The 23,604-nt window shown below is 40.0% G+C and overlaps 1 protein-coding gene across 1 annotated transcript in view; it reads right to left on the bottom strand.

Annotated features, from left to right (window-relative positions):
* pappa2 (pappalysin 2) overlaps positions 1-23,604 on the bottom strand; it is a 77,522-nt gene that overhangs the window by 3,714 nt on the left and 50,204 nt on the right. The window contains exons 17-26 of the mRNA XM_083991515.1: positions 23,247-23,421; positions 22,673-22,738; positions 22,498-22,594; positions 20,962-21,139; positions 17,931-18,144; positions 16,308-16,476; positions 15,612-15,744; positions 14,965-15,086; positions 10,802-10,873; positions 213-311 (exon numbers count right to left, since the gene is read on the bottom strand). Of these exons, the coding sequence (XP_083847641.1) occupies positions 213-311; positions 10,802-10,873; positions 14,965-15,086; positions 15,612-15,744; positions 16,308-16,476; positions 17,931-18,144; positions 20,962-21,139; positions 22,498-22,594; positions 22,673-22,738; positions 23,247-23,421 (1,325 nt within the window). The remainder of the gene's footprint in view (positions 1-212; positions 312-10,801; positions 10,874-14,964; positions 15,087-15,611; positions 15,745-16,307; positions 16,477-17,930; positions 18,145-20,961; positions 21,140-22,497; positions 22,595-22,672; positions 22,739-23,246; positions 23,422-23,604) is intronic.

A 23,604-nucleotide genomic window follows, 5' to 3' on the forward strand; every position in this document is an offset into this window, starting at 1 on the left:
GATGCGAGCCCGATGCGAGCCAAACAACACTTTGCCACCTTTCAAAGGAAGTCGTATTGTATGTGTTTAAGAATAACCTTCTCATTAATAAAATAGGAACATAAAACTGTGTTGACGTTTTATGTTTATGAAGTAAAGTCATAAAAGTCAAATCTTTTTCTTCATGTGTAAATATAGCAGATGGAGGAGAAGCACTGGAAAAGTGTGTGTACCTTTCTGGTGGAGAGTGTGGACGGGCAGCAGTCTCCTCCGTCATACTGGCAGTAGGCCCGGTTGTTGGTGGTGTCACACCAGCCATCCCCTCCAAAAGGCTGCACACAAGTTACAAACAACAGACAGTGTTACAAACTGAGAAGTAATGATAAGTTTACCTCACACAGCATAAAACCCCTGGGAAGCCCAGAGGAAAATGTGACTCAGCATCCTTCCAGAAAACAGATTTCTAGTGGTATATATCGTTATGCAATATCATTGTTCGGGACAAATGTTCATGAAACTTTAAAATAAACATTTTTACCAGGTTCATACCAGAATCAGATACATGATCACTGTTCAATGCATGAACAAGCTTGAGTTATATTTAGCAAAGGGTTCACATGTACTCTAATTTCATGATGGGTAGCAGCAAAACTTTTGCAAGAAGATGCCACCACAACACAGCCACCCTGAATGGTTGTAACAAAAAAAAGGACAAGAACCCCATAGAATTATTTCTAGTCTCTACATACATAATGTGGCTATCCAGAACAGTTATGCCAGCCCCTGTTCTGGATAGCCACATTATGCATGTATGTATAATGTAAATGTTTCATTATAAGATGCTGGATTTCTTTGTATGTGTTATTATGTGTTATGCCAGTACAGTGTCCTTTTCTTAGTGTGTCGAGTTTATGGGTAAGAGTTAAACAGATTTACCAGTAAACACATTCATTCATCCATTATGACAACAAGATGCTAATGTTGCACTGAGTCTGTCTCCACAAGCTTATGAGTGATTTAAGGTGAGGCACAGGTAAACTATTGGAGGAACCAAGTTTGTTTATACTAACTATATAACTTTGCCGTAGCTGTCTTGCATTACATCGTCTTGCTGTGCTAGCTTGACACCAAGTGGCCATTTGCTTAAGAATTATCATGATTTGGGTGAGTGGTCAACATTGGGCATTATGTGTAAAAGATAAATGCTAAGTTAGGCAATCATTAACTCAATTTTTAAGTAAATTTTTGAAAACTATTAGCATGACTGTGTTGTCAATGAACAGAGGGGTGCGAACAGGATTTTGAACTAGTATTACACAAAGATGGTGGCCTTGCCTGATAAACCTGATACCTGAGATACTGTGAAACGATCGCAACCTCAGTCCACAGAGGAATGTTCACAGCCTGTATTCAGAAACTGACCCTTAAAGGGATAGTTCACCCAAAATTCAAATTTCACTCATTATCTACTCGCCCTCATGTCGACTAAGGGCTGGGAGAAGTTTCAGAGTCCTCCGTGCCTTCTCTGAGTTACAGGGGGGCTCGGCGCAGCACTGCATGTCCATATAATGGTTGTGAATGGGCCTCACTTTTCTTCGTCCAAAAAGACACACCAAAAAACATCTGCCGGGGCGGCAGTGGCTCAGCTGGTAGAGCGGGTCGTCCAATGATCAGAGGGTTGGCGGTTCGAATCCCGCTCTGTCCCGGTTGCTGCCGTAGTGTCCTTGGGCAAGACACCTTACCCACCTTGCTCCTGATGGGTCGTGGTTCGCGCCTTGCATGGCAGCTTCCGCCATCAGTGTGTGAATGTGTGTGTGAATGGGTGAATGTGATGTATGTACTGTAAAGCGCTTTGGGTATCGTTCAGATGGAAAAGCGCTATATAAAATACAGACCATTTACCATTTACCATAAATACCTCCATAGTGCTCGTCTGTAATGTCCCTCTTGTATTGAAGCCCCAACATGAGAAATTGTTCTGAAAAAAATTAAATAAGTATATGTTTTAAGCTTGTTTGTAGCGGAAGCTCCCAGTGTTGCTCTGCCGGAATCTCGCGCGATTTGCGGAGCCGTGAACTGGGTGTCAATGCAAATCGCGCGAGATTTGGACGGACCAGGAAGAGCAGTGCTGGGAGCTTCCGCTACAAACAAGCTTAAAACATATAATTATTTAATTTTTTTCGGGACAATTTCTCATGTTGGGGCTTCAATACAAGAGGGACATTACAGACAAGCACTATGGAGGTATTTGAATGTTTTTTGGTGTGTCTTTTTGGACGAAGAAAAGTGAGCTACGTTCGCAACCGTCATATGGACATGCAGTGCTGCACGGAGCCCCCCTGTAACTCAGAGAGGGCACGGAGGACTCTGAAACTTCTCCCAGCCCTTAGTCGACATGAGGGTGAGTAGATTTGAATTTTGGGTGAACTATCCCTTTAAAACCAGCCATCAGGACTTCCTGTCACTTTGAAAGTCACTACTCACAGCCCTGACCTAAGTCCCGCCCACCTGCGCCCACCATCCAACCTTGCAAGATTTGAAATCTGCTATATCTGCATCAATGACCTGTGGTTACTGAGGTAAAACTACATTGAGATGGTTTTTAAAAACACAAATATATATTTTTATGGATCACTGAGAAGTGTCAAATATGGGACTTTTAAAACTGGATTTGGAGCACAGGTGACCGACCTAATCATTTGTGTGTGCGGATAAACAAGTGCATACATAGACCTGCGGCACACATAGCTTCTTTAATTTTTCTGAGGCCATAGAATAAAAATGATATCTTTTGGCATCCCAGTATGATATGATGCAAATAATCAATCTCATTTAGCTTGTGTTACTTGGAATACCTGTGAATGACAACTCCTCAAACTGTTTTTGTAATAGTCTGGCCTCCTGGTGTGGCATGCACATTTGTGGAATTTAAGTTACATAGAATCTTAAACGCGTCATGATAAAAGCCTTTTTAATGTTTTTGACTAAACCTTTAGGGCTTTCCTGAAGTGCCAACAATATGAAAATAAGTGCTGCGTGCCAAAGATACTTTTGGCTTTCTGCTGTGAGCTGATGGAGTCATTTCAAAGACTTAAGGTTCTACCTAACCTGCGCAGAGGGAGAGAACAGCTGCTGAGAAGATTTCTGCAGTTTTCTCCTCACTTCAAAGAACTCCCTACTTGACGAATCCCCTTGCCTTTCCCAACTAAACTGCCGTGGCATAAATAAATCTATTTAATCGTTCTGTTTCTGAGTAAATACTTTAGCAGCAATTGTACCAGAAGCCTCACCCAAATCACTACTACTATGTAAATCTTGAATTACCTCTATAGTCTGCGGCAGTCATGCATAACACAGACTTGCTTTGCCTGATGTCAAGTTTTATTTGAATTTTAAAGATTTCCATAGCTGAGATTTATTGTGGGTTTGATCTCCTTTCCACATGCACATCCTTTCAAGCTGAAAATTGTTAAAATTTTGCAGACCCCGCACTATACCCGTGTGAGGTTAATTTTGAGGTCAGAGCTCATTTGAGGTTAATTAGTATTTACATTCCCTTCCAGGCAGCATAAACCTCACTCTCAACGGCAATGCGTAGACTTAGGAAGAGTATAAAACCAGCAAGAGTTGGCTGTGCACCTTAGTCCCCCATGCGAAATTAAAAGGTCAGCTGGTTTGTGTATTACCTTTATTCTGCAACTCCCTTCAAATCAGTGTAAAAGAGATGTACAAAGCAGCAGCAGCCAACCCCACACCTTGCTAACATAAATATTCCACCTCTTAGCATCGGCTATTTCTGGGGCAGCATGTGCTGTCACCAGCACCTGCCAAGCTCTTCATCAGAGCATTATAAAACACAGATATGAATTCTTGTGAACACTCTTCTGTCAAGAAGCAATATATTTATATTTTACTTCCTAGTCTGTATCATTCTTTTAATAGCAGACATTTTGCACCCCCCATCTTAATTCGCCCCATCTTGCCCAGAACTTGCTGAAAACAGTTTGGGGGAGGAGTGTATGGTTAGCTCTTTTCTGTTATCCTCAGAACTGTTTTTTTTCCTTTTGATAGAAAAGACAGTTCAGGGAGTTCAAGGGAGGTCTGTGTGTGTGTGTGTGTGTGTGTGTGTGTGTGTGTGTGTGTGTGTGTGTGTGTGTGTGTGTGTGTGTGTGTGTGTGTGTGTGTGTGTGTGTGTGTGTGTGTGTGTGTGTGTGTGTGTGTGTGTGTGTGTGTGTTGTGCCCAGATGTTACTCATGTTGTGGGGACCTGAAACTGTTTACACATTATGGGGACCTGTTTTCCTTTTGGGTTAAAAAGCAAAAGACATAACATAAATCATATTTCACTTTGATAACATGTTTTGAGGTTATAGTAACATTGGGTTTAGGTTATGGTTAGGGTAAATTAGACCAATAGTTGTTATATTTGGGGATAGAGGAAGTCTCCAGGAAATGAATGTAACCCAATCTGAGAAGCCAATGTCATGTCCTCTGAAGTTGTGTGTGCGTGCGGGCACATATTAGTGGTAGTTTAGGTCTATAGGGTTTGTTAAATATTATCCATTACAGTGTGCAATGCAATATGGGATATCTGCCCTAGTACATGGTAAATCACTGACTACTTTTACTTGAGATGGTTTTGGTCATCACATTTTTGTCTGTTTTTCAGCATAATATGTTTTTTGTTTGAGACTTCATTGGCATAGTGGTTTTCACAGATAAAGTCAAAGTTACATGTATTATGTCCTTATGTTCCCAGCCGAGTGCGTGCTGTTTAGTTAGTTGCAAAGTAAGATGCCTTCCTCTTTCACAAGTGAATGTCTAATTGTGGACCAGTGATACTGAGGTTAAATACTACTCACTGCTCAGGAGAGGTGATTTAAAACCATGATACTGAGGAAGTAGACAGGGCGCATGTTTACAGAAGAAGCTCAGAGTAGAGCTGGTAGATTGTCACTTGATGAACTCCTTCTGCAGATATTTGCATTTGCAAGATTCAAGGCAGATGTAAAGGAAGACCTAGAGGCTATATCTAGTGAGTATAGCCTGCAAACACTGTGGGATTCCTCAATAACAACTGGAAGATGTGGTAAAGGCAACATGTACCGGTCTTACCATGGTACCATGAACTGGACATGGATAAATTACTGAGAATGGATTGGTGATAGATTGAGAAGCATTCACCTTGCGGCAAATCATTTAAAGGCGACATACTGTATTATGGAAATATCACTTTTTGAAGGCTCTGTAACGTATGTGGGTGTTTGTCTTTCCTTACGGCCCCCAAAATGTGAGAACTGACAACAAAAATCAGCAGGCTCCCTATCCATGTGGTTTTACGAGCTGTTTCCTCAGTTGTCAACCAATGATGTTATTCGTTTTCGAATTTGCATAATACCACCCCTACCTGTGCGTACTAGTACAGGTAGGGGGCAGGGCAGGGTGAGCAGTGGTTCAATTGCATTTAAAGGGACAGGCACTAGAACAGGCACGTTCTGAGTAGGGCTGTTTTGAGCAGACGAAAAGAGAGCTGTGGTGGCCCGCCACGAATAAATTATGTCCACCACGAATAGATTTTTCTGCTTTTGGCTTGATCAACGCAACATCGTTCCATTCATTCATCTCCGCATAGCGCTCTTTCTCCGTTATTGTCGTTCACACACAGACAAGCACGCATGCATGACAGTAGTGCGTGGTAAAACTGAAACTTGTACGGTCCGATCGCACGCAATAATAAACATATGATTACAGATGTGGAATAGTTACAGTTTGGTTAGTTTTAAGCACAAAAACTACTCAGTTAGGTTTAATTGAGTAGTTTTTGGCACTTAGAGTATCTTCATTGCCATGGTTACAATATTAAACACATAAGGTTAAGGTGATATGGTGATGTGGAACTTCTGTGAAATAAACTTTGTATATGAATACTGCTTGTTTCAGATTGAAAGAAATTCTACCAACCAAATGGTTAAAATAGGTCCTCTTCCCCAAAATACCTCATATGAAGTGGCACATGAGTTTATGCGTTTAATTGGCTTGCTGTTACACACTTATCACATTCTTTGTTCTTACTGGTTCAGCAAACATTTTAATCATGCTGTGAAAGGTGTGAAGACACCTCAAGACAGACTCAGTTGGCATTATGTCTTTTTTAGAGTTGAAAAATAGCTTTTCAAAATAACTGAGAATGTTGAACTTTGCAAAAGAAATACAAACCGTCTCAGCCCAGCATTTGTACAATCACTGCTGTGCCAATAAACAGTCTGTCCTGACTAGTACACTAATTGTCAACCTGGTTTTAAGAAAGAAAGGACAGAAAGGCAGCGTAGTAGAAAGAAAGACAAAGTAAGAGAAAGAGAGAGAGAAATGGCATCTGGATGAGATCTGGCATTGAGCATATGCAGCACATGTGGTCTGGTATAATTTACAGTGTTGTCATGGAGGAGTGGGTTATAAGCAACTGTTTTGCCTAGCAACATTCACGGGAAGGTGGAAGGGGAAAATGTAGTGCTGGCAGGTAGGAAGAATATTTTAATACCGTGAGACATCAACAGTTTATGTGTTCCATCAGTAGTTCCAGCCTTTTCTGAACCCAACGGATGAATGCCAAATAAAAACTGGGTTTATGATTTTAGATGATTTACTGTCACTGCTAAAATATTACTGAGCTGAGATGGACGTTAAATGCAGATTAAACAAACTTTCATTTATGATAAAAACGGCAGAGCACACAAAGTATTGTGAAAGCGTACAAGCCCAAAAATCTGAAGTCGTGCCACAGCAGCCCCTAGAGGCCGTTCATTACACTTCACGATGCAAAGGTATCGTGGAGTATAATAAACTGAGGAAAAAAATAAAATACTGAGTTTTTACTAAAACTTACTTATTACTACTTAAAGAAAAGGTGATTAAAGGAATGGGGAGTTTATTATGACTGGGGCCAGAGGTGATTGATATTAACCCTTGAAAACTTTAATATAGTCAGAATATTTGATGGTGATATGGTAATTTCTCAGTTACTTTTGATAAAAAAAAATTTTAAGTATTTTTTGGTCTTTTACGCCTTTATTTGACATTACAGTCAGAGAGACAGACAGAAAAAGGGGAGACAGAGAGGGTGAATAACATGCAGCAAAGGTCCACCGGGGGATTCGAACCAGGGCCGGCTGCAGCAAGGACTATAGCCTCTGTATATTTGGCACCTACTCAACCCAGATTGAGCTGTATGACACCCCTACTTTTGATAATTCTCACATACAGACAGAAGGTTTGCTTGGATGCTAGCAGTAGGTTAAAAGTAACAGGGTCACCTAAGACAATATGACCATGAAAGTTATATTTTGGCCTTGATGAAGTGATCATATATCATGGTCCACTTGCTATTTGGCTTTGTGAGTTACTCATAGTAACTCATAGTCGCCTCATTTTTGTTATTTTAGAGTCTCTTCTAGATCGCCAAGTGAGGAGCTTTTAGCCTTGAGATGCTTTTTGCATACAGGCCCAGTTCTCTAACAAGAGTTGGCTTCCCTGCCAATGTGAACAAGCAGGGAGAAGGACCTCAGTAAGAGAGGTCAGGTGACCCGCTAGTTACTCTGGCTGTGCTCGCTAGATCCTGAAGTTGGGAGAAACTAGAAGAACAGCCATCACTGCATCACTCCTCTGATCTGGGCCAGACAGAAGCCTCTCTTTGGAGGAGGACAGATGAAAACATCTAAAGGATTCTCAGACTGTAACGAAAAAAAAGATGCTCAATTGGCCTCAATTCTACATGTCATGTCTGGAAGAAGCTAAGCTCTGTGGAAGTGTTTTCCAGAGGCAGGCACGGGGAAACAGTTGATGGAAAATATATTGGAACAATGGACAGAGATAACCTAAACAAAAACCTGATCCTGAGGGTGGGCAGAAGGGTTGCCTGCCAGCAGACAATGACCCTCGGCAGACAGCCAAGAATTCTGTAAATGTCCTTGCTTGAGTTACCCAGAGTCCTTCATCTACAAACCCATCTAACCTGATAGAGTTTGAGATAATGTGTGGATAAAAATGACCGAACATCAGGGTGCTCAGGTGATTGAGTGGTTATAGTGTGTCATTCCCTCAGTCTCGCTCCCTTATTTCCTGTCTTTCTTCACTGCCCTATCCAATAACAATAAAAATGCCCCAAAAAATGCTGCAAAAGGTGCAACAACTACTGAACTACAGAGGGTCTGAATACTTATACTGTACATAACAAAATGCAGTGAGACCACGCATTGGACAGCATCATAATTTATAATAGGATCTAACTAGCTAATCTTTATTATTGTCTTTGTTTTTTCCAACATTACATAGGGAGTTGATGCTCTCAAGGTCTCGTTGTGTATAATTTAATAATTCAATTTAATAATTTATCAGAGATGTAATGATGATGCAACACATCCGTAAAAATACTAACTTGCTTCTGAACTGAACTGTCTCAGTAGGAAATGTATAGTTATGTTGAAAATACTAAACTCTCTTAAAATATCCAGATGTCGTTTCCAGTAAAATCAAATCTATTTTTATTGCAAATGTGGATTTAACATAAAAGCTGACTTTCTTACTTTGTCAATTAACAGGAAACATTATCCTCCTAACTTCATATCAATCTAGAATGTTTTCAAGATTTAAAAGCCTTTTGTCAGCCTGAATGATTAATCTAAATCTAACATAATCCAGTGATTAATATATTTCCCTTTATCAGATAATCCATTAGTGTTGGCAGGCATAACAGCATTTGGCAATGCCAGGATCCCTGGAAAAAAAGTGCTTTGGACAGATTTGAAAAGGATTCTTGTAAAGTTTAAAGTGTGAGAATATCAATTTCTGCCTGAAATTTGTCATCATGAAATGTGAAGCATATTGCACACTGGCTCTGGTATCTTGAGTGGTGATGACAACAGGGATACAGCATGTTTTGCTTCATGTTTAATATTGTTGGAAAAGTCTGTCTAGGGCAGTAAATTTAATGTGGTTATGCCCAGAAATGGTGTAATTGTTTTAAGGATTAAGTATTCCTTATCTCAATGCTAATAAAATATCTTTGATAATAATGGGACCAAGGCCGAACTGAGATCCTCCTGACCTCAAGGCTTTAAAAGCACATACTAGACATGTTATGTAAGAACATTTTCTATTTACACCTTTTCCACATATTTGTGAAAAAGACGGCATCCTTTGATAACGCAACAAGTATCCATCAGTGTTTTTACGAAGTGCTTTGGTTGCATTATGTGACAGATAGCATGTGCTGTCAGTTTGAATGGATATTCACAACAGTCTGTCATGGACGCTGCAAAATGTATGGTTCAAATGGTACATACAGCCATAACCACTTTGCTGCCTGGAGCCTCTCACTTCTTTGATTTCATTGTTTACTGTATTAGTAGGGTGGTTGGGAATATATTTGACTTGATGCAGATCGGTGCTTAGATGCTGGACGCGTGCTGTTTGTTGCCCTACCTGTAGCTTAAGATAAGATACTGTAGAAACTTTATTGATCCCATACATGGAAATTACTGTGTCACAGCAGCAGGCATGTACAGTAACACACACAACACACTGAGTGACCTGCAGATATATTTTCCAGTCTGGACTAATAGTGTAGAATCATTGCAATGCCCAGCAAACATAGACCTACAGCATAATGTAAACATGGAAGAAGAGAAAAATTTAAATTTGTCACCCATACTCATAAATTACCTCATACAGGGTTGGGATAAAATAGGTATATTGTGTTGCATATTACCATGGAGACATGGGTAAGGGTACTGTATCTGATCACTCAGACAAATATAAAGTTGTATTTTTTGGACAGACTACAACAACAGGGGCAGCACTATACTGTAAAAGCAAATGTCTGTGACTGAATGAATGAGTGATAGAGCTGCATGATCAAGTTGCACCATTAGTTAGCTAGCCCCATGCCTGTGTCAGCCGAGTGTTGGACGTTGCACTTTCAAAATAATTTGGCGAAGGCCCTTTCTACTTCTATTGTTTATCAGATCAGACATTTACAGGGGCTCCACAACAGGTTTCAACAATCATAGTCTTTCAACACGTGTTCGGACCTATTTACCCTAGGCCTTTACTTGAAACTGGCCTGTATTGGATTAAGGTCTTTATTGGTTGGTTGTTGTCACAGTTGAATGATATAATGCTGTTACTGTAAATCTAGGAGTCGTGCACTCTTGTGTTGTTTTTAATTAATAACCTAAGTAAAGATGCTGCTAATTTTTAGGCTGTCAACTTTTTCTGAAGCCATGTCCCACTGTGCCCTGTGTCATCCCACTAGATCACTGGGATTATGGGGATACATGTTAGTACAGTATGGTACTTATCACACTTATCAGACTACCTTTTGGTTCATGTGCTGTAAATGTGCTGGCCCATTTTTTTCTCTTCTTCTCCCGCTCATCTCCCCCATGATTCCACCCATTGCATACCAGACCAGAAAAAAACATGTGGTTCACTTTTTGTGACTCATGAGCCACTGGTACACCCTCCACTACTAGGTCAAAAAACATTACAACTCTGATATACAAAAGGCAACAATCGTAACTCAAGCACTCTCAGCTGCAGTGAATAATTTCACAGTCCATGACCATATAAAGTATCCGCCGTGATTAAAATAGACTTTCACTCATTTAACAATCTTAAAGGCCTAGGTGAGACTGATATCTGGAAGGAAGAGTATGCTGTGTTGGCCTTCAAAGCATGCTTGATGGATAAATGGACAAAAAGCAGATTGAAAGAACAAAAATACTCCTGTGTTTGAAGCAGGACTGCTTGGCTGTTTTGACTCTTACCTCACATGACTGGATGCAATGAATGTGTTGAGGTTCAGGGTACCACTTCATCATCCCTGTACAGACTATACTCTGGAAAACAAAACACATATGGACAACTGTTGAGCAATGCAGTAGGAAGAAAAGGAAAGGTTTAACTAATTTAGACTAATCTTTGGCATGAGAACTACACAAGTAAGTTATGGGTTGAGGATTTCAATATTAAACTAAAACCTCCATCCATTTTGCCTGGACAAATGGTGTTTCTCGACTATGAAGGTTGAATAACAAAAGGTTGAAGACATTATTTCAACTGCCATTTCCAGGGTCAAAAACACTTTCAATATCAATTTCCAAGCTAACAACAGCTCCAGAACAGCTACTATGTGATAGTGAGTGAGGATGTAGTTGAAAAGTGCTGAGGAATTACTCAGTGGGAAGTATCAGAAATGTGTCACTAAATGTCACTAGAATGATGGGATATCTTAATTAGTGTATTTCAGAAAACTTACAATTCAAATGTTTATTGCAGCTTCAGCAACGTTTACAGTTTGACTTCAGTTGAACTTTCTGCCTGAACTAGCTCGCAGGCTTTGCTCCATTTATATATCACTTTGTATTGTGCTTAGTGTCAGCTGATTTCAGCCCTTTGCTTGTGTCTTGCGGGCACCACAGTGGTACAGTGGTTTGCGTTTTTGCCTCTCAGCAAGAAGGGTTTGATTTCCTTCAGTCGGACATGCACCCCCCCTAGTAGCCTGTGGGTGTGTGTGCCTTGTTTGTGTCTATATGTCACCTGTGAAATCTTTCTGTTTAGGTTTTACCGTAGTGTAAAGGTACCAAAGTCGTGGTCATGGGCACTAGAGATGTCTCGAGACTATTCAAGGCAGTACAAGTGCTCTAGTCTGAAATGAAACTTGAAAAGAAGAAGGTTGAGGCACACATGAAGTCACAGTAGCATGTTCGGGTGCAGCAGCAACAGCGCGAGTGGTGGATGACGATACTTGACTTTAATCCAGATCAGCAGGGACAAGTTATAGGCAACCAAAAACACATGTTACAGTGGCACCAGAGAACACAACAAATCCTCATGCACAAGAAGACAACAGCTGTGCTGTGATTTTGGCCATCTATACTTTAACAAAATGATCACTTTGACCCATAACTAATTAGTGCTCATTTGTAATGTTGTAACAAGTAGTAGAAACTACTGAGTGTTCATGGGTTTAAATGTTGCATATTTACTTGGCTGGTGTTTATATTTAGTCTTTCAGTCTATATATATGCTTACAGCACATACACAGCACACAATGAATTCCTTCCTATAATTAAAAGCGTATTACAATGACAGGCCCTAGCACTTGGACTGCCTTACTATTGACTGTTACATAAAAGACGACATCTTGCACTTATGCCGTGCAAATATTCTATTGTTTTTGATGCAGTTTCTGTTGTTTGTTTTGCATGACAACCTTGTGATGAAAGAAAAATTATAGTTTTATATAACAATCTAAGTGGATGCAAACCTCAACATTTTGTAAACTTTGGGTGAGGCTGTGGTCATTCATTTGACCCAGGGAATTTACAAGGTGGTTAGAAGAAAGCTGATTGACTAACAAATATGGACAGAGAAAGTGGATCCTCCCCTGTGATTTCCTGAGCAGCTCGACCCAGCGAGGGAGACCTGATTCTGAAGTATTTGAGATAACACAATGCCTCGAAATCACAAGGCACCGTCAGAGATATGGTGCAAGAAGCCAGACCTCCTTCCAACTATTTGACCTTGGCAGGGGTGGATTAACTGGCTGGCTAACTGACCACCCAAAAGCAAGGTGAAACTGGAGCAGTGTGGGCAACAGTGTTAACGTAGAAGTGATAACTGAGATATGATATTGGGTAACGGCATCCACCTTCAAAGCAAAACACCAGCTCTCTAAATCAGACCCATAATCTGGCATTCCCTGCAAAGTTTGTTCACGGTGACCTGCGTGCACTGTGTGTGAGAGATATGTGTATTTCCTAAAAGGCTTGACGTCAACTGGAACCTTTACTCTTGCTATCTGCCTGTGATTTCCAGTAATACAACAGCACTTGAATGATAACGAACACGCTCACATACACAAGAAGTGGATTTTGTTGTGTCATAGTGTGTGATTAGCTGGTGCACCTGGGAATTAAAAGTGTTTTTGCAGAAAACTCCAAAACTCTAACACTGTCCTGCCAGTGATTCCGTCAAATATTTGATATGAAACACATTTGTACAGATCATGATGGTTGCAAAAATTCTCAGCTGCAATTTGACTGAGGGGGTTCATTGCTGAACATTTTCAGGCAGATTTTTGAAGCAGCCTCAGGTCATTTCAATTAAAAACTTAATTGCTAGTTACAGTCTGTGTTGTGTTTTATAGTTTCGACTCATATTTGGGTTTAAATTTGAAATGTGTTGTTTATTATTCGTACAATTGAATATATTTGTAGTTGTACAAATAACTTGTACAAGTAACTGTACTGTAGTTTGTACAGACAGTACTGTAGTTTGTACAGACAGTTACTACAGCTAAATAATGGCTAAATCCAGAAAAAATAACCCTTGATCTGTATTAGATATACCTGGAAATGATCTCACCTCCACTGGCTGATTTTACAGTACATTTGTTGAAGAGTCGTCGTTTGATTGATTTGTTGAAAAGGACTTTCCCACATAGACATGGACACACATTTTCATTTGCTGAACTACTTACTGTTAACTTTAGAACTAGGCTTTAAATGATTCACAATCAAGCAAATACCAGGAAGCCGTCTCCAGATCGTTTTCAGCAGCAAACCAGCTTGTTTTTGTCGACGGCCCCACAGATGAGTTGTCTTTAACTGTGAGTGAACTTTGGGCTTATGAGTAAAGGTGAGTCAGTCTGGAGCGGTAGCTGTTTACTCCATGCTGTTGTTCAGACCACCAGATGTTTGGATGCATTATTCATTCCAATGGGCGTTTCTGTGCAAAAAATCTCAGCGCTGTTTGTCAACGGATCGGCTTTCATCGCACCCGGAACTGGTCGCATGGCAGCGACCGAGCAAAACAATAACTGTTTTCTAAAACCTGCCAAGAGTTTCCAAATGGTAGCAGAACCACAATCCACAATATTTAAACCAATCAAGCTATCTCATTTTTCACCACATCATGCTTCATCATGCAGCATGAAACACTTTAGAAACAGGTGCAACCAATTGTGCAGGTTGACATTTACAGTGTTTTACTGAACTGGATCAGATGGACAAAACTATCGTTATATACTTGATAATAGTTTTTTGATACATGGATTTTTCAAGATTGATGGAGTTTTGCGTTTAAAGACTTCACGATCTGCCAATTGCAGATATCATGAAGTCAGAGATCCAGTACTAGAGCAGCGATCAAAGCCAAAGCAGCTAAAATGACAAGGATCTGGTGTTTCCTCAAAAATTTCATACTCGGAAAATCTTTTAGAACATGAGGGCATGGACATTTTAGAAAAGCTTGTCCAAGCTGAAATTTACAGAAACACAGGGAGTACTGCTCAGCCTGTGAAAACACTTATATTAAGTGCAAGTCTGAGAAAACCACTAAAATGACATCAGATAAGTTATGTGAGGATATGCCTGGTCACAACACATTTTTCACAGAAGACCTGTTAAAAACTGAAGAGTGCAATATGTTGGTATTTACCAGGCAAGTGAAACACACTTGCAGGTTGCACTATGAGATGAATACAGTATTTTTGGAACCTTTAATAAATGTAATTCATTTATGGTCACATCTCTCTAAATTCTTCAAACCTAATCCAAAGACAATATGATCTATTAAAGGGCTTGGTTTCAGTTTCACAGACTAAGAGCGTTCAAGATGCAGTTGTAAAATGCATAAACCACTGTGGTATGTGAAAAAACAACCAATCATCAGAAAAAGTCCAAATAAGACCAGAGGATGTTCTCTGTTCTTGGCTGGACTCTGTTGTGTGTTGTGGAATAGAGATGTGTTTTTAGTTTCTTAAATTATGCTTGTTAAAAATTGAACAAAACTGTTAGTGGATTATGCTTAAATTGTAGATTATATTGTGATATTGAGTTGCTTCGTTTTTGATGAGTCATGATACAGAACTGAATAGAAATTAGGTGACCTTAAGTGAACTCAAATATTTGACTCGCTTCCTCACCTCAACTTTTGTGGGCAGCATCCAGTGCTTTAGAGAGTCAGCTGTAGTGCCATTAGGCAGAACCACAGGGTCACGCAGATCCATGTCCAGAGCTACATTGCATGTTGGGTAGCAAACAGCACCTGTAAGGAAAAACAAGAAATAACCCTGATTACTGTCTGTTGGATTTAATCACTTAATCATGTAACCATCACATTATGGTTTGGATTCGGATCGACTGTCTCTGTCACAGGACTTCTACTGTCTGCTGCTGTCTGGAGTTCCTCCTGGTATTTGGAGAGATCAAACTCTTGACTCTTGAGTCTCTGACTAAAAAAGACAATATAAGTTTTGACCTCCTTAACAGGAACTTCTTAGAAGGCCTCTGTGTTGTGATCGGCAGAGCTCTAGAAAGCCTGCCAAGGGCCAGAAGAAAATTGTGAATGGTCTGAGGAGGAAGAAGTGTTAAACATAAGTGTTGACAAAAACGCCACCTCTAATACTGTGATTGTTTTGGCTGTTCAGTTGAGTGGTGTTTAACAAGATAATTCAACGTCCAACAGACTACTGTGTATGGTTTTAGTTTGTTTGACAAAAGGGAGTAAATATAATCAGGACTGTTTATCTGATACATTAAACTCTCATCCTTCAAAGGAGGTTCTGCTCACCAACATCCATCCCCTGGTCACAGCTGTACTCCACAGAGTTGAGATCAGCAGGGGGAGAGCAGGATCCCTGGAGCGTGGAGCACATGGTGAACTCTGCTGTCCATTCGCCGTCTTTAGTGCAGCGAATCTCACTCTGCAAACAGAGTTTGAAAAAGAATTGTGGTCATCAAAGAACTATGTGTGGTCTACACTTTTGTTAAATTGTCTCCAGAGGAAATCATTTGTTGAGTCAGTTGAGATTAAAGCATGATCTGGCTGCTACTGTTTGACAGTGATGACTAGATATGTGGAGAAATGTAAAACTCACACAAGGATATGAAAGAAATCATCGGTGCCCGTGGACAATGTCAATCATTTTGCAATTTTAGCCGTCACACAGGTTTTCTCACACCTACATTGTTGCAATTTCCCAGAAATGACATAAGGCAGCAAAATGTACATTAGAAGGTAACAGACATGTGTGACTGCAGATACAACCACAGCTGCTATTCACAGCTTTTGTGGTGTCTGTTGTTTTGATAGACATGGCTTCAGCATACCTTGTCTAAAGTTAAAAGATTGATGAAAAATAAATTGTGATTTGGATCAACTGTGTGATCTATTTGTTGTGAGGATTGATAGTTGAACATCTTATCAAACATCTCACACTAAAAACCTTGTCCTGACCTGGAGAAACATCAGCTGCTGGAACCTTACTTTTTCTGTTGTTTTGGAGCACTGCAGGGTACAGACAGTATCATAGAATAAGCCGTTGGTGCAGCTATACATGCCCTGGAATACATCAGGTAGGGCTGGGCAGGATATTGGCTCACATCCGGTTTCCTCCCACTGACCCCCTTTCAGGCACTCTAACCTGAAGTACTTCCTAGAGACAACAGGAGCAAATGTAGAAATATTAGATGACTTCACTTCCCTGCAGTACAAGGTCCAACAGTTAGTAGCCAATATGTGAACAATACATGGTAAGAAGAACTAATACAGCTTTGCTTTCTAGAGGGGCTGGCCCTGTTCTCCTTCAGTGCTAATTTCAGTTGGAAAAAAGGAGTGATAAATATAAAAGCAAAAAGTCAACATAGGTGTTAAGCAGCATCTCAGCATGACTCAACACAAACCATTACCTGCACTGTTTAACTACTATTGAGTCGCTGGACACTTAAAGTTTGCCTAGGGGATAAATAAATGATCTATCTATTGGCTTTCCATCTCTAGAGACAGATTGATGCTGCATTAACAGACTGTTAGGTAAACAGCAGGTAATGCTAACAGTGGCTATGTAGCCTTCGCAAAAACTCACATGTAGCAGCCTTAAAGCTTTTTAATAGCTGCCGCTGTTCACGTTCACATGTTGGACTAATAAAGCATCAGGGGTTATTAAAATGTAAACACACATGTTTGAGAAAGTGTAACTCATAAAGACACCCAGCTGCAAATGGATTTGTATGTGAAGTATTTTCTTACCTTTTTACCATATTGTATGGTGACATAATGCAAAACTATAAAATGTATATTTTTATTGGCCTGACATGACAATAAAAGTCAGCTCATTACAGACATTTAATACACTACATACAAAAAAATACAGCTAAGAAAATACAGAATTACTATAAATATATGAATACACACACACACAGACACACACACATATTATAATGCATGTCAAGGGAGATGTTGTGAAATAAAGGAAAAGACAGAGTTTCCTCCAGGAAGGCATGTGTGATTAAAAAAGCATTAGTTTGGTCTGCTGTCTACACAGACACAAGCTTCAATTATACCCTGTGTGTGTTGTAGACACACAGTTGTTGTTGTTGTTGTTGAGTTGTTGTTGTTGTAGGTTTTTTTTAAGCTGTTATTGGAGGTGCCCTTGTAGGAGAGGCTGTGCAGACACAACAAAGGTTTGCTACTCTCTATAGCCTGGTGAAGATCTCTGCCTCCCATGGATGTGTAACAGGGCAACACTAGCATCATTCTTGTGGTTTTATAAGTTCTTAGATAAAGGTTAGATAAAAGGTATATCATCATGGCAACCTCGTACATCGAGGATCTGTTCTCCTCCTCCCTTTAGACATTCTCCTTCTGAGCCTGCTGGGCTCTCCGTCTATGTGCTTGTTGATGGCTGTAAAGACCAAGGTGTGAATGAAAGAGTCACCTTGGTCTTGGTCTTGGTCTTAATGTATGGATAAAGGTATAATATGTGTGGAATAACAAATTAATAATTATAATCATAAAATGAGGGACCTTATTATAACTGCCTCACTAATCCCTGGCAGTAGTATTGTTATTCTCTGTCCACTGTGATGCCCACAGTCTCACAACACTGACCTTGGTGTCTTCTTTTTGAGGCTGCCTTTTACATAGAAGCCTGGGTTGCATTTGTAACGGCAGACAGAGCCAACATCGTGCCCTGAAGCCGTACAGTCTGCTGTTAACAGCTTGGCATCAGGGATGGTTGGGACCTCTGGACACTCTATCTTGCAGTAGGCTTCTGGGAAAGACCACAGACCATCCTCCAGACACACCAACCTGTCACTGTCACCTGAGGAGAGAAGTGGGTTAGGGAGGGAGAGAGGAGGATTTCAATAAGACAGAATATTAAGAGAATTAAAAGGTACAGTTGGACAGAGAGGGTTAGGTGTTACTGCACAGTTGCAAAGTTTTGCAATATATGTTGTTGTGATTTGAAGTGTTTATTCAATCTATTTATTTATTTATTAATCTATATGGTTGCAAAGAGCCTACTTCTACTACTTGATGATCATTAGATATGAGAAAAGGTTTACTTCCATTTTTACGGTGTGTAAATTAAATTGAAAAATGTACTGGACACGTACATTCAAGTGAGACTGTGTAACTTTAAGGCAGTGTTCCACCACAACCGCTTGCGGTAATTGAACAGGATAATAGATTACGTTTCATTTCCATTCATTTCCCAAGACTGTTTGTGAGTTAGTTTCATTCATTAGATTTCATTATTAGGCTGCTTAATTGAGAGTGGATGGAAAGGAATCACTTTTGGGAAACAACATAAATCTCCCGGTGTGCCAACTTCCTGTTTTTCTTACAAGCACAAAACCCATGAAATGTTTATCTACAGTATGACAAACTAAAGCATTTTGTGCCAACAGCAGTTGTAGTGGAGAGGAGGAAATAGTAAAGGAAACTGAGTTAGTTATCAGTTACACTAACATACACAGCTATATCTTCTAGAAGTTTTGCAAACATGAGTCAACATGTGGCTACTGATCCTACCAGACCCAGTAAGAAATGGAATTTATTGTCATCTTAAAGAGACCGTTTGTGCAATGTCTCTCTAAATGGGTGTGCTTTAAAACTTACATTAAAATGAGTAAATGAAAGACGTACAAGTAGGTCAACATCGTGAATTCATTTCTGTCCAAGTCAACATTCTGCTTTCGTTTCATGGCCGTGTCTTGTACAGTTATGAGGAGAAGGAGACTATGGCTTAACCATCGCCCAGAGCTAATATTTTCTGTGTGTATGGCCCCGCATGAAGCACTAGTGTTGGTATGTCTGGAGAATCATAACACCCAAAAGCTTTCACACTTTTAACAGAGTCTATAAAATGTAATGATTCTTTAACATGGCATCGCATTTTTTATAAGCTAATTAAACATTGCGCTGGTGTTGCGTTTATCGAAATCCATTACAGCTGCACTGGTGTGTACTGAACCTATTCTGTGTGAACTGCACAGTGTGCTTTCACTGCTGAGTGATACATGATGGCCCTCAAACATATTTCACCAAACCAAAAGCCACAAATAGAATTATATCTGTGCAATCTGTATTTAGATCATGGATACATGGTCTTACTGCTGACTCTACCAAGACATTTGAGAATTCACTGTGGTTTTCCGACCACAAACAAGTCTGTGGACATCACGCTTGTTCCATCTAATCACTTCAAGAAGCTTCTACTACACTGCGTAACTTATATTACTAAAGGGGGGGTAATGCTTTTTTATGTTTGTGTGTAACTATGAATTTGTGCTTGTGTATGTGCGTGTGGTGGTGGTGGTGGTGGTGGACATACTCCTAATTATGGGGGCTACAGGCAATATTTGTTCTGACCAGTTATGATGCAAATGGTATTTCTTAAAAACACTGTGGACATCTGAGGAGAGCGAAATTGTTCTGTGTGTGCGAATGTGTGTGCACAGGTTTATGTATGTGTGTGTTTGTCTTGAAAAGGGAACAGGAATATGCCATCTAAGTGTTTCTATTGGGCTTCAACATTAATTTCAGTAACTATAACATTTTAAAGGCCATAAAGTTGTGTAGCAGTATGAAGAGCAAGCTTCACTGAGAGGAAACATGGTTGTGATTTTGTAAATAGTATTTCTACTGTGCTTTTATTGCAATACTGTCGATTAGTTCCCCTTGTCTTAGCTGTTTTTCAAACTAATAAGCACTGTCTTTAACTATAACAGGAGCTTTTAAAACTGGTATCTAGTTATGAGCTGTAATTGTTTAGAATCAAGATTTAATATCTAGTTCATTTTATGGACTGTAGCTAGTGGAAGCATCTCACTGCGCTTTGTTTGTTCACTAAATTAGAACATAATTGTCACAGAGTGGGTATGAAATAGCTACAGCTGTATGTCTTTAAACTGAAAATGGCTCCTGTCACATTTATTGAAATAAGTTTGGTCATTAAGAACAGCAGCTAAATAATATTTGACACTGCACCAGAAAACCATTATTAAGACTTTGCTCCTTATTTTGACCTGCTTTTCCACAAGAGCCTGATTCATTCACAGAAAGGTTAGCAGCTTCCTATTTTCAAAGTTCCTCTCCACACAACTACCAGGCCGTGTGCCCCAACACCTACAGTACAGTACCACTGCTGCACATGCTATGTTGACAGGTGCAACAGCAGAGGGAATCAAGATAGTAAGAGACTGGCTCATAGGATTCATGTAAATGAAAGAGCCGAGTGTATCAAAATTACTGCATCAAGTTTATCAAGACAGTCAATTCATGGTAGAACAGTGAAATATCAGAGACTTGGTTTGAGCCTTTGTCAGACCCAGTCTCTCTTGTGACCAATCATGTGTTTGTGCAGAATCTTTTATTAGTTATTAGTTATATCACCACTGAATCCCTGGCTGAATCTGAGACTGTCATTGGTTGATTGCAGGTCCATGGTGGAAATACTCTTGAAACTAACAAAAATTGTACAAATTTAAATTTTGTTGGTTGGGCCAATTAAAGCAAGTCTAAACGACTTTGTGATCCATTCATGGTCAACAAAGAATGTGTCGACGATAGACCACGCAATCTCATCCAACATCTAATCCCAGAATACAATAGAATAGACAGAGCCCTCCCTTACCTTGTAGAATAGCTGGTGATCCGCAGGTGAATGAACATTGCTTTCCAAAGGTGGTTCCCCAGGGGCAGCTGAATATGGCATGGTAGACATGAGACTGATCAGGCAGGCCACAGTCCACCGGCTGACAGGTGACTACACGATCCCATGAACCGTGAAAACACTCCAGATCTGTCTTTCTCTGAGAGGGGAGGAGAAAAAACAGAAGAGAGATGGGATTTTACACACATCTAAGTTTGTACCTTGACCCATAACATGAGGGAAATTCTGTCTTTGAATCCTGCAGACACTTTCTTGGACTTCAACAGGCAATGTGAAAGTGAGCAGACAAAACAGTAAATGCTTGGTTTGGTTTCCTCACAGGAGATGTTATTGAGTTATCCTGGTTTTGGGAGGTGAAAGAGGATGCAACCACAAATGCTGAGCAGGGACAAGAAAATAAAAATGTTACAAATGGATGAACAAAGCACTGTAACAAATTACAAACCACTGTAAAGGCTCTTGTCAGTATCTCTCCCATTGGTCTTGGTGCTGCCTATCTTGATTAAATGTTAAGGGGAGACACTACAGGTGAATAGGGTAAACATTTAAATAACAGATATCACCATGAAACTTCCCAAGTTTATCACTTACATTAAGACAAATATTTTTTGTATTACATGTTTTGTCAAATTTTATGTTTAAATATGTAAATGAGGCAATATCTAATGAAATATGTGCTAATTTACATACCGAAATCTGAACAACAAAGCCCCTTTCAAAATTATATTAAATAAAAAAATAAAAATTGTTTTATTTTGTTGACATATGAGAGTCAGACGTTTTTACAGAGGGGATTTTGGATAACTCTTTTTATCACTCTGTAAATGAGAAAATACTGTCACCAGTCCTAAAATCAATCAATCAAATTTGCCATGTTTTTAGGAATAAAATGTTGTATAAATCAGGCTTTGAATGATATATCAACAATCCCCTCTGTAAAAACCTTCAGAATATGGACAGGAATAAAACTGGAAGTTCTGCTGAAGTGGAGATTTCGGGTTCAGAGTATGAGGAAAACTAATTTTGAGAAAACGTCCTTTAAAGAATTTTACTGTAAAATTCCATAGACTGTTAATGTAAACCGTACTTTTATGATTGGTTGTGGATACGGAGGAAATTACAACTTTTGGAGCCTACATCACAACAAGCACAGCTCAGTAGCTGCTAATGTTTGGTGAATTTAGGAGAAATCTACTGACGAAAGAGACAAATTGAAGTAAAATAAAAAGCTTAATGTGTATTTTCTACCATTTCTTTCAACTTTTCTGAAAGAATAATAAGGAAAAATAGTCCAAAATCTCAAAATTGATCAGTGCATGAAAAAAACTTGTTTTTGCCTGTAGTGTCTCATTAACTAAAAATATAACATGCACATTGACAGATGGACTATAACTTAATATTGTATGGTGTTATCACGCAACCCTGTATGGATAGGCAGTATACATAATGGATGAATGTTTTTTAGTTCTGTAACACATAACATGGCATCCACTTTACCTGATTTGGTGGCGTTACCCTGCCATTAAGGACAGTGACACTGTAACCACGGTGACACTGGACTGAGCAGTGAGAGGCCTCCCCTCCTCCTGTACACCTGCAGAGACACACTGGTATTTAGATAGTTGTTTTGTTGTGTTCTCTGACTGCTCCGGGGTTTTAATCCAGATCCTACCTGACAGATGCGTGCTCTAGCTGTGGAGGGCTGCAGCTGTCCATCTGACAAGGCTGCCGCAAACAGCTATTGCAGGATGAAGGGGGGAGGGGGAGAGAGGCAGAAAGAGAGGGAAAGGGATGAGAGGCGGGGTGAGACGATGAAAGCAACTAAGAAACCTAAACTGATTACTGTTTCTGCCTCGGATGATTTAAGTTAAATCTGATTTTTTTTTTTAAATACACCAAGATTCAAGGAAATTGACCTGTTATGGTAACAGTTTGACCAAAAATGCCTCTGTGTGGATCTCACCAATGCATTACACAGCAATGCCATGCCTAATACTGCCCAGTGCAATGCAATGCAATCAGCATCTGAAACATCTGAAATACGCTATTTCTTAGGTTTCCTAGTCTTTTCTCTTTGATTCAAATGGCCCCTGCTTAAATGAAAACATCTGTATTCAGTATTATGACATTATGTGAAGTTTTACGAGCGCCTGGTGTCCCTTTGTCAAACTCAGTATGAAACCGTGTGTGACAGCATGCGTGTGTTAGGTAGTTAGCTGTGGGAGAGCCCACCCTCTGATGCGCACCCGGTCAGGGCGAAGGTGCTGAAGTGACAGGAGGTCCTCAGAGCCACCCCTCCCACTGCCACAGAGGAAGAGGAGAACAGGAGAATGATGGAGGCCGTGAGGAAGAACGGTTGAGAGAGATCGTGGGTCACATTCACCACCAATGGGTTCCGCTGGCATGAGAGGTCATGAGTCCCTAGGTAGACGAGGGGGGGGTTAAAGGAGACATATTATGTCCCTTTTCCACAAATTAAAATAGTTCCCAGGTGTCTTAAAGACATGTCTGTGACATGCGTCAAACATCACAGCTCTTTTCATCCTCTCAAAACAGCCCTGTTCAGAACGGCTGGTTTCAACCACTGCTTGCCCCGCCCCTTCT

This window comes from Trachurus trachurus, assembly GCF_905171665.1.
Source record: "Trachurus trachurus genome assembly, chromosome: 17".
Taxonomy (NCBI): domain Eukaryota; kingdom Metazoa; phylum Chordata; class Actinopteri; order Carangiformes; family Carangidae; genus Trachurus; species Trachurus trachurus.